Here is an 11,470-nt window from a genome sequence, read left to right on the forward strand (position 1 = left end):
TTGCTCGCTTAACAGTATACGGTTCCAGACCCATGCCGTATCAATGCCGAGTGCTTCTCTGAGGTGAGTAGGCGGCATTGGCTCGATTACCGTGCCTGGGTGTTTGGTAGCCTCCGACGCCGCTCGCTTAACATACCACCGACGTTCCGCTCGCTGCTCGCTTAATACTGCCCCGCCCTCCGCTCGCTTAATACCGCCGCCCTCCCGCTCGCCGCTCGCTTAATATGCCCCGCCCTCCGCTCGCTTAATACCGCCGCCCTCCCGCCCGCCTCTCGCTTAATCCTCCCGCCTCCCGCCCTCCCGCTCGCTGCTCGCTTAATATGCCCCGCCCTCCGCTCGCTTAATACCGCCGCCCTCCCGCCCGCCTCTCGCTTAATCCTCCCGCCCTCCCGCCTGCCGCTCGCTTAATTTGCCCCGCTCTTAATAAACCACCGCCCTCCCGCCCGCTGCTCGCTTAATCCTCCCGCCCTCCAGCCCGTTGCTCGCTTAACTACTCCTCCCGCTCTCCTGTTTGCTCAGCTGGCCTTGCTTAGCACTGGTTCACACTGCCCTCTGGAATTAGCTCAGCATACCCGCACAGCGCTCTGTCAGTACGCCCGCCGACGCTCGCTTAGCGCACCGGCGCGCCGGCACTGTGGTGGCTTAGTAAGTTACCGTGCCTGCCCGACGCTCGCTTAGCGCACCGGCGCGCCGGCACGGTGGTGGTGGCTTAGTAAGTTGCCCTGCCCGCTGATGCTCACGTGCAACACTGACACAGCTCTAGGCCAGGCGCACCTGGCTGATGGTTGCGCACGTGCAAGATTCTCACGTCACTCCTTGTTGGTATGACGTAGACAATTATGAGGACAGGCGATACAATACTGTTCGAGATAGTAGGTCATTTGTGACGCGGCTTCTTCGTAGAGCGTGTGGAAATGTCAGTCTTGTCCGCTGCCCGCTTAGGTCCGCGCTTCTTGGCCGTTGCGGTAGACGATCGCGACCTTGTCTGCAGTCCGGTTGTCTCGGCCACCCTCTTCTGAGTATTCTTCTTCTTGAGGTTCGTGGAAGAGGTGCGAGAAGCTGAGGTAGAGGCGGAAGTAGACGATGGTGCGGCGTGGTGGAGAATCCAGGTGACCTCCTTCACAGCTGCTATCCAGTCGGCAAGAATTCCTTCACGATGATACGAGACGACCGTTCCCCACCATACCACGGAGGCGACCACGAGCATCATGCCTTTGGAGCCACTGTATGTGAGATATCTCCAGTCCGCATCCTCTGGCACCTGGGCAACACAGCTGATGCGGCCATCCGCAAGGCACCAGTCAGGGGACAAGGCTCGCAACCACTCTCTCCACCGAACGACGAATTCGCGCAACAGGATTATGTCGGGGATGTTGTCCGGGTCGCGCTTGGTTTGGACCATCCACCAGTGGACCTGGCTAGGCCGGGAGGTTGTCGACATGTTGCGGTTCCCGTCGGTATAACCTCGCGCGGCCTCGAATGCGACCCACGCATCGAGGAGTGGATTGATAGTCTCTTGAAGATGATCGGCGCCGATATCGAGCAGTACTGACCGCCAGCTGTCAACTGCGCCCTGGACCCATGTCTGCCAGGTGGGCACATAGACGGCGGCCTCGGTGCTCCTGTCACAATCGGGCGGCGGAGATGCATTGCGGGGCGCCGGCGAGTTGTTGCGAGGCGCCGGCGAGTTGTTGCGGGGCGCTGGCGAGTTGTTGCGGGGCGCCGGCGAGTTGTTGCGGGGCGCCGGCGAGTTGTTGCGCGGCGGAGGAGTCGCATCACGATGCGGCGGGGTCGCATTACGCGGCGCCGGCGAGTCATTGCGCGGCGGAGGAGTCGCGTCACGAGGCGGTGGGGTCGCATTGCGGGGCACCGGCGAGTCATTGCGAGGCGCCGGCGAGTCGGTGCGTGGCGGAGGAGTCGCGTCACGATGCGGTGGGGTCACGTTGCGTGGTGCCGGCGAGTCATTGCGCGGTGGAGGAGTTGTGTCACGAGGCGGTGGAGTTGCGCTGCGAGACAGCAGCAGCGCATTGCGAGGCGGCGCATTGCTGGACGTGCTCGACGCGTTGTCCGATGCATCCGAAGTGTTGCCCAACGTGTTTGACGCGTTTCCCGACGCGTCCGACGCGTTTCCCGACGCGTCCGATGCGTTGCCCGACACGTCCGACGCGTTTCCCGACGCGTCCGACACGTTTCCCGACGCGTCCGACGCGTTTGCATTGCCAGGGATTCGGGGCTCTTCAGGTGCAGTAGGCGACTCTTCGTGAGAAGGGATGGACGAGGGTCTTGCTCCAGCAATCGGGCAAGGGCGAGGGCGAGGTCTGGTGTCCAACGCAGAGGATCCATCGGCGAAGCCCTGCCCGTCATCGGGTGATTGGCCAGAATCGATGTGGGAAGGCGAAGCAGTGGCGGCAGTGGTCTTACGGCGGTGTTTCTTTGGCGGCTCCGGTTGGGGCTCCTCGCAGATAGTTGCTATGTCGGCGATGGCCTCGTCTCTGGTCATACCGGAGGCCATCCGTTTGTCAATAGCTTCCAGGATGCCATTCCACCCGTTTGCTGCACAATCAATTAGCAACGTAAGAGAGGATATCAAGAAAATATACGCACGATATCGCAAAGCGGCCCATTGATCCCACTCGGTCTGAAACGCCTGCCACGCCGCGTTCCGTGCATTTATGATATTCGCAAGTTCGGACGTTCCACCGTTCGCGTAACTACATCAGATATGAGTTAGACGCTATATAACGCAGGGAAAGACCACATACCTATAGGACTGCGCTGTATCACCGTACTTCGGCTCAGGACCGCAGGCAAAGACACAAAAGGACCATCCGGTTTCAACGGTCAAAGAATCGAGGACCGATGTGACAATGTTCGGGACAGTTTCGCAGAGCCTGCCAATAAGTCAGCTTGTCGTCAGAAGTTACGAAGTAATTAGACTCACTGTTGATATGATACCGGATCATACATCGGGTGTTTGAAAACGAGGTCGCTGGCTTGCTCGTCCTCGCCGCCTTCGTTGTCATCGCCTTCAGTGTCCTCGCCTTCATCGTCCTGGCCACCATCATTTCCTTCGCTGTCGTTCTCAGGCTCCGCGGAGGATTTGCCCAAGTCATCAAGCCGACACGTAGCCCTCGCTTGACGTAACTCCTCGACGATGACTTTTACGTTGTCGGGCTCAGCATCGAGGCGGCTGGTAAGCCATTTCCCCCGGTATGTGAGCTCGCTGGGTGGTGCAGTATCTGGCGGAAGTGCTTGGCAGTGGGCCTCGTACGCCTGTCGAAATTCGAGCTTGAGGTTGTCGTTCGTGCGGAAGTTGACGTATTTCGAGTATGCCTGCCACCGCAGTGGCATGCGCGTGCGCTTCTTCTTCTGTGCGAGAGCAGCACGGCATATTTTGATGATAAGCTTGCGGCCGCCTTTGACCGTGCCACCAGGCCGTGTCTCGTTTGTAAAGAAGCCTTTGATGTACTGTGCGTGAGTCATTAGCGAACCCTTCAATAACACGGTGTGGAAGAACTGACTTTCATGTCCTTTTTCTTACGGGCCTGTATTGCGTCGGCGTTGTTACCGTTCGCCTTCTCAACCTCGGCTTCTGTGAGGGTTATGGGAAATTTGGTGTAATACTCCACCACGAGGGCGGTCCACATGTCCTGGAACGCGCGCGTAGACTGGCATTGTACATAAGTCGGTATCCATGAGGCTAGAAACCTTGCTTGAGGCGTCTTAGTACGTCTTTTTGAGCCCATAGAGAGAAAAGGTGCCGGGCGAGCGAGGCAGGAGGGACATTTCGTGAGAAGATAGCTCCGCACGTGAACAAAAAATTATTAAATAAACGTACCATCCTGCTGTGGTTCGTCGCTCTTTCTTCCTCTCCACGCCCCGACTCTTCGCCCGGGTCACGTCTTGAATAGGACACGATGGTGAATCAGAGCAAGAGCGAGAGAGAGGTGTGTTCACTCACGGTTCATATTTGAGCCCGGCCCTCAATGCTTGTTGGACAGATCCGCCTTTTGATTCATCAAATGCGAAGCTTGCTTGAGCTAGCTGAAGGTAAGTATCAGTGCAATGAGCATGTCTTCGATTCTCAATGCACGACTAGGCATGTTAGACGCACCTGGGGCGGATGTTCTGGGAGAGCTAAATGAGGAGCCGGAGCCGCCTCTCCCCACTCCAACGATTCCCACTTCTCCACGTTCTGGCCAGAAAGCCACTGTTAAGTCCCCCGCTCGCGTTCGCCCGGGCATGCATCCGACGCTCGGTGCTGGCACAACTTCTCGTGCCGCCGGTGGGAAGCAGCGTGCTGTGGATAATGTAGAGCCCTGCCTGTCGACGCCGATGTCTTCAGATGCTGAAGACGATACTTGCAGTCCGATCGACGTGGATCGCCCTTACTACGAAATGGTGAGCCTTATTCGATGTAGCTGTCCTGATGACTTACTAACCATTCTTTCAGCCCTCGTTCAAGTCCAGAGGAGTTCGCATCGAGACTATAGGTTCTCCCTCAATGTCGGGTCGTCCTTCTGGTCCGTCGCGCGCCGTGACACGTCTTCCAGTCGGAACCACACCGATGGCGTCGCCAGCGCAACCGGCGGCATCGTTCTCGCACCCTGCAACGCCCACGCGGATGCCGATGCTGTCTCCTGGCAATGCAAACCCAAACGCGGCAGCTGCTAGAGACCAGACCCCTGCACCTGCGCAGGGCACTTCTGGTCAGCCCATCCCGTCGCATCTCCGCTGGTACGCAATCACAATGGGCTCCAAGGTCGGAGTCGTGAGAGGCTGGTGAGTACACCATTTTGTGCTGGTGTTCCTTGTTGACGCTGTGTTAGGCACATCGCAAGGGCCAACACCCTCCCCTTCGAGTCCATGTGCAATGTGTTCGACACACAGGAAGAGGCGCAAGAGATCTTCGACGAGGCCTTCCTCTCCGGGTCTGTGTTGGTTCGGCTGAACAACAACTGGGTCGAGGTCACCCGCGACCCGATGTTTGTGCCCTATATCCTTCCGCTCACGCAAATCCCCCCGCCGCAGTGATTTTGCGCATTGTGTTGTTGATGTGATATCGAGGATATGTTGTCACGCGCCGCTATGTCTTTACGATTTACGAACTGTAACGCCCGTCTTGATGAAAATATGACTCGTTGAACAATTTGCCTTACTCACCACGGTCGTGTTTGTGAGACAAGAACAAATTGATCAACGGGAGGCGTACGAGTCGCCCGATAATCCCGTAGTTGTTGCTCAACCGGATATCAGCTACATATACAGTGTTGGGCAGTCTGTAGATAATTCAATTGTCGAGACGTTACCCTGATAGTTTGTGTTTTGTTAGCCTGAGGAAGAGGTGCCAAGTCCCGACATGGAGAGTCGAGTTGTTGATGGCGGATGGTCGTTGTGGAACACCATTCGTGGCTGTTGAAGCCGGCGAGACCGGTGTATCTTGAACAATCGAAGTGTCCAGCATGTGCGCGATGAGGATTGAGGTCAATCCTGCCGATGAAAGATGCGTATTAGGAACAGATCGTTGTGATTGGAGATGACCGTAGGTGTGTTCACTGAGTTGTATGCACACCACGGCAACACACCTCTGCGTCTCAACCACAACAGCAATCCAATCAAGATGCTCACCATATCTTAGACAACCGCACGGCAGTCTCGACTCTACGCTTGAAGAGCGCGATCTTGCACGAATCCCAAATAGCCACACGTCGACATGCTGCATCTCACTGGTGTCCGGTATTCTTGGCAAACGGCGTTGTGAACTTGTTGATAGATCTTGCGGGCATCTCTCGTGCTTCAGTCGATCGCAAGGTATCATGTTCCATACTCCTCCAAGTTGGTGAGTTGTATTCACATCGCAAAATGTACGATGTTGACGATTACCTAGGCTATCCATTCCCTCAACGAGCGATCCACTGGAAGACTCGATAACGCATCTATTTCAAACTTGTTAGCTAGAGATCTGCCCCGATATGCCGTTTCATCCTGTACTACGGCTAAAGGTAAGCAAACACGATACTTCTCTTCCGATTCTTCTTGTGCAGCTTTCGTGAATACTTACACGGCTTTCATATATCTGTGCGGCTTCGATTTCCATGAATACTTATCAGGCTTTCATAGATATCTGTTATCACCGGCATGTTAGCCACGGGTAGCCGAGAGCGGCTCGACACGCGTGACTTGCCACGTCTCTCCGTCCTGCGTCAACAAGCAATAGCCTACACCTTGTCACAATGTACCTCCATCGAGCCCATTCAGCATGAATAACAAACGTTCGGCTTCCGACGACGGCTCGTCGTCCAAACGCAGCAAGCTGTACATGCGGCCACCTCCCAAAGTCAAGAAGGACGTTGCTCGGACCGTCCGCACATCACTGCTCCGGAAGACCGCGAGCGGACAGATAGGATCGCGGACGATCATGTCCACTGTACCCTCGTTATCCAAACCTGCATCCGTATTGCCTGGCGCAGTCCTGGATGCGAACTCCCTACAGAACCTCAGCGAGTTTTTCATCGACATTGACCCCGTTCCTCCCGTTGACCCTGAGTCAACCAACGAGAACAACGAAAACGACGAAGGTGGCACGTTCTCCTCATTATCCGTGCGTGTTTCTAAGTATATCGCATTCGAGTATGCTAAGTCACTTTCACAGGCCCATATCCAAGCGTGGGTAGACGTCCGTCGCCAGCGTTGGCTGGAGGAGTTGATTCGGATGGATGGGATACAGCTTTCGGCCCCGTGCCAATGCGGCATGCAAGAGGGAGTTTTGCGCTGCCGCGAGTGCTTAAACGGTGACCTACTGTGCTCGGGATGCATGGTCGCCACTCACCAGAATCTCCCGCTGCATCATATTGAGGTCAGTGACATGCTAGCCTGCATGTCCAATACTAACTTTCCCCAGAAATGGACAGGGACTCACTTCGAGCGGGCTTGGCTTCGAGATCATGGACTGGTCGTCCAACTCGGCCATCGCCCCGGAGAAACGTGTTCCTCACCCATCCCGGCTCATTCCAAGTTTACCGTGGTGCATTCAAATGGGCCGCACGTTGTCAAACTCCTCTTTTGCGGCTGCACAGCCGTCGACCAAGACATCCAGCTGTTGCGCACGAAATGGATGCCAGCAACGTGGCAGTCTCCTCGCACCGCCATCACGTTCGATTACCTCAAGACTTTTCATCTCTTATCTTTGACTGCGAAGACGTCGCTTTGGGACTACTATCAGGTAGTCCAGTTCAAGGGAGACAACGCCGGTCTACACCCCATGAAGGTTCGTTACACGTATCTAGCTATACCTTGTTTTTCTAAATCATACCTCAGTATTATCGTCCCGCCGTTTCGTTCGCAACCCGGGTATGGCGGCACTTGAAGAGCTTGCACTGGGGAGGGAGCGTTTACATCCCACTTCCTGAAGGTGTACGGTCCACGCCACGCGGTGCGCTCACCGTAGCATGCCCGCCGTGTCCCCATCCTGGAATCAACTTGCCGCCTGACTGGGACAAGAAGCCGCCGGATCAAATGTATGTATGGTCTCACTAATGTCTTGCATGCCGTTGATGCCGTTTTCAGTTGGCTTTATGCGCTCTTTCTCGCTATCGACGCGAACTTCAAGCTCAAATTGAAGGATCGCAGTATACAAGACGTGCGTTTCGGATCCGGGTGGTCATATTTTGTGGACTCGGAAGAATACCTCAAACATGTCGGGAAAGCGACCGATGCGCAGGAGGTGCGTCTTTCCTTCCGTTTGCCGTTCATTGCTCATTACTACTGTTAGGTGTCACAATGCGGCAGTCACCACAACGCCGTTCAGCAGGCATTGACTCGCGGTAATTCGAAGACCATTGCGACAGGTATTGCCGGCGTCATCTGCTCACGCCATGCGATGATACTACCGAATGGTGTCGGGGATCTCCAAAAAGGGGAACGGTGGGTTTCTGCAATTGCGCGCTCAACTGTTGTCTGATCATGTACCTAGTTACGCAAATATCGATTTCATTCTCGCGTCCGTTATCGCTCTCGTTGGGAAAGACATACAAACCGTGAACATTTTGTATGACATCATGTGTGCCTATAGCGTCAACATGCGCGCCCGCTTTGCATTACTTCCATTACTACTCATTATCCCCTGGTTCTTGGTCATTCGGGCCTTCATTCCCAAGCTTCATATCTACGATCACGGCCTCGCTTGTCAAACCAAATTCTCGCTCAATGTCAACAGGGGCGTTGCGCGGACCCACGGCGAGACGATCGAGCAAATCTGGGCATACCTCGGAATTGCGGCTACAAGCACCCGGGAGATGGGCCCAGGACTTCGAGAAATGGTCCTCACCGACATGATGGGTGGCAGCAATTTCCGTAAGCGGGTGAATCTTGGTACGTTGTCATGACCTCGACGTGTATTCCTGTTGACCGTTCGGCAGGTCACCACTTCGCGACCCATCTACCGGAGGCTGTCCAGCTCCGTGATGCTTACCAGGAGCTTGCCGACGACTTCTCTGCAACGTTTCCATCCGAGGTTGTTGCGAAATGGCGCGCGATGGTTGTTGCGTGGCAACGTGATCACTCCCAGCCGGACCCGTTCGCCGAGCCAGAGAAAGGTACAGTATCCGTGGATTTGTGATGTTCGTTTCTTGCTAACGCCGCATACAGCTAATAATATGGATGCATTGCGTGAGGAACTGCTGACAGAAGAGGCTGCGATACCGGTCAACCCTCTCCAGAAGGTTTCGGCCTCGGAGTTCATCAAGATGGGCCTGGACCTGGAAGAGAAGCAGTAAGCTGTTCCGATCTGTTTGTGGACAGCTTCTGATATATTACTGCTCATAGACGAGGAATACGCGTGCGCGTTGCTACGACATCGCAACGCACTGCCTCTCAACGAATCTCCGTCCAGCAATTGCAAACTTCCCTCAGGCACGGCCTCAATCAATTCTTCAAGGTTCAGGCGACCTACATGCCGACATGCCGAAACGTTCGCGACGTGTTGGATGGCGACAATGCCAGCCAGTCAGAGGACAACGGCACACTCGCGGACCACCTCCCTGAGAATGTACCGCTTCTCCTGCCTTCTTCCATCAAAGCCGAGGTTCGGAAGGCCGTTTGTCTTTCGGACATCATCAATATCGAACGTCGGATGCGAATCGCCCAAGCCGAAGACGCCCTCGCGGATCTTCGGCGACTTCGTCGCGTGTATCAAGGACTGCACGCCCGACTGCGCAAGAACGTTTACGGTGTCGGACAGTCAACAAACACCCGTTCGCGCGCTATCCTCAATGCGTTCCTTGACAAGATCAAGACTCAGAAGAACAGGTATCGCGCCGCTTTCAACGCGCTATCCTCGCTGGATCCCGGAGGGCCTTGGACGTCGTACCTGAAGGAGTTGAAGGATGCGGATGTTAGTGGTCCCGGCAAGGATGAAGAGGACGAGATCGAAGAGCGCGTTCGGGGGCAGGTACGCGATACTAACAAAGCCAAGCCAACAAACGCCCGTGTCCGCAAACAGCAACAGTACATGAAGTCTTGGATCTGGACGACCCCAGTGCCAAACACCCGCCCTGTTTCCGCGGAATCGATGTCCGAAACCGAGTTGAACGAGCAAATTCGCGCGGAATGGGCGAAGACTGACGCGCGCGCTGCGCGATGGTCCGAAGAAGTCGAGCTGCTCGTCGAGGAGATGCGACGAACTTTAGTTTGGTTGGACTGGAAGGCGGATTGGTGGTTAACGCAGCCGGCACGTCGTGAGGATGTATCATCTGATGTCAAGGCTGGCCTAGACGGGTGCGCTAACAAACAAGCTGCCATCCTCCGACAACAGCTGCGCAACTTCGCATCAACATGGGTCCCGACGCTTTTGGAACTCAATCTGGGCAGGGATTGGGTTGGGCCCTACCTGAAGTATGCGAAACCTCGTACACGCTTGAAGAAGGATCAAGACAGAATCTCTATTGCCTCGGCCCTCGCGGAATACAATTCCACTACGCAACTTGACCCGGTCCCCACCTCTTCCAATGCTGCTGGTGCCGTCGCGGCTTCATCCGACGCTGCTGGCACTGTTACAGCTTCGTCCAACACCACTGGCCCCTTCTCGAGTTCGTCCAACACCGGCGGCGCCGTCCCGGCTTTGTCCAACGCCGACGGCATGGTCCCCAACCCCTCCAACAATGCGGGCGACGTCCTCGCCCCTGCTAATGCCACAGGGGCTGTTGCAGCTTCCTCAACCGCCGCCGGCGGTGTCCCCGCTTCGTCCAATACTGCTGGCGCCATCTCGGCTTCGTCCAGAGCCGCTGGCGCCGTCCCAGATTCGTCCACCTCCTCCACCATAGCAGGAGCCGCTGCGACTTCCTCCAATACCGCCGGAGCCGTCCCCACCCCTGCCGCTGGCGCCCTCCCCGCCTCTTTCGATGCTGCCGACGCCATGGACACTGCCCGCCATTCCGAATATGACAACCCATCCGCTTCACCCGCGAACGCGTCACGTGCTCTTCGCGAAGGAGCCTCCGATGATGACAGCGACGACGAGACGTTCTGGTAATGTAGCACGTATATTTGTATTCAAATCATTCACTACATGTAATATATACCTTTCTGGCGACTTTTCGAGCATTCGTCATGGACAGCGTACATAGTGTTTGCTCAACCGTGCACGTGACGCAATCAGTTTTGCGTGCGAAATCGTTCACAGCCGCATCAACAGCTGCGTCAACGGCGGGAAGTCCGAGACCAGTACTGTGTGAGGATCTGTGATTGACAACACAAAGGATGCGAGCACGAGTTGAGCCAATTTGAGAAAGTGTGGTGAGCCAGAGTTACATGTACGCCATGAAGCAAACAGTGGGCTGTGGAAAATAAGCCAACATCGAGGGGAAGTGGCCAGCCGGGCAGGCAGGAAGGCGGGAGCAGGGGGAGCGGGTTAAGCGAGCAGCGGGCGGGGGCGGGAGGATTAAGCGAGCAGCAGGCGAGAGGGCGGGAGGGCGGGAGGATTAAGCGAGCGGCGGGCGGGAGGGCGGGAGGCGGGAGGATTAAGCGAGAGGCGGGCGGGAGGGCGGCGGTATTAAGCGAGCGGAGGGCGGGGCATATTAAGCGAGCGGCGAGCGGGAGGGCGGCGGTATTAAGCGAGCGGAGGGCGGGGCATATTAAGCGAGCAGCGAGCGGAACGTCGGTGGGTATGTTAAGCGAGCGGCGTCGGAGGGCTACCAAACACCCAGGCACGGTAATCGAGCCAATGCCGCCTACTCACCTCCAGAGAAGCACTCGGCATTGATACGGCATGGGTCTGGAACGTATATGTTAAGCGAGCAATGCCCGGCATGCTATTATGGCGCTACCAAACGCCCATCAAACTACTCTCCCACGTACTCACCTCCAAAGAAGCATCCGGCCAGGATTCGGCAGCAGTACACGCGATGGGTATTCCAGTCAATGTACAATCAGGGTGACCCTGACGCACCGCCATGGCCTCCATGGCTATTTAGTC

At 56.1% G+C, this 11,470-nt stretch overlaps 3 protein-coding genes across 3 annotated transcripts; 2 read left to right on the forward strand and 1 right to left on the reverse strand.

The window, feature by feature from the left end:
* Positions 1-877: 877 nt before the first annotated feature.
* Positions 878-3,647, reverse strand: PUNSTDRAFT_45084 (uncharacterized protein; the record flags this gene model as incomplete). The annotated part of the gene is made up of 5 exons (XM_007384529.1): positions 878-2,553; positions 2,605-2,711; positions 2,763-2,891; positions 2,942-3,468; positions 3,522-3,647. 5 exons carry the CDS (start codon positions 3,645-3,647, stop codon positions 878-880), a joined length of 2,565 nt encoding a protein of 854 aa, XP_007384591.1.
* A 270-nt stretch (positions 3,648-3,917) lies between these two features.
* Positions 3,918-5,034, forward strand: PUNSTDRAFT_135018 (uncharacterized protein; the record flags this gene model as incomplete). The annotated part of the gene is made up of 5 exons (XM_007384530.1): positions 3,918-3,947; positions 4,002-4,050; positions 4,100-4,401; positions 4,454-4,782; positions 4,830-5,034. 5 exons carry the CDS (start codon positions 3,918-3,920, stop codon positions 5,032-5,034), a joined length of 915 nt encoding a protein of 304 aa, XP_007384592.1.
* Positions 5,035-6,418: 1,384 nt separating this feature from the next.
* On the forward strand, positions 6,419-9,886 carry PUNSTDRAFT_68926 (uncharacterized protein; the record flags this gene model as incomplete). Its single annotated transcript, XM_007384531.1, has 10 exons — positions 6,419-6,856; positions 6,902-7,267; positions 7,318-7,517; positions 7,567-7,723; positions 7,772-7,923; positions 7,973-8,370; positions 8,418-8,594; positions 8,647-8,770; positions 8,824-9,448; positions 9,500-9,886. Coding segments are annotated over 10 exons (3,024 nt in total), but the record flags the coding sequence as incomplete, so codon positions are not given.
* Between the last annotated feature and the right edge of the window lie 1,584 nt (positions 9,887-11,470).

The sequence above is a fragment of the Punctularia strigosozonata genome (genome assembly GCF_000264995.1).
Source record: "Punctularia strigosozonata HHB-11173 SS5 unplaced genomic scaffold PUNSTscaffold_7, whole genome shotgun sequence".
In the NCBI taxonomy this organism is placed as follows: Eukaryota; Fungi; Basidiomycota; class Agaricomycetes; order Corticiales; family Punctulariaceae; genus Punctularia; species Punctularia strigosozonata.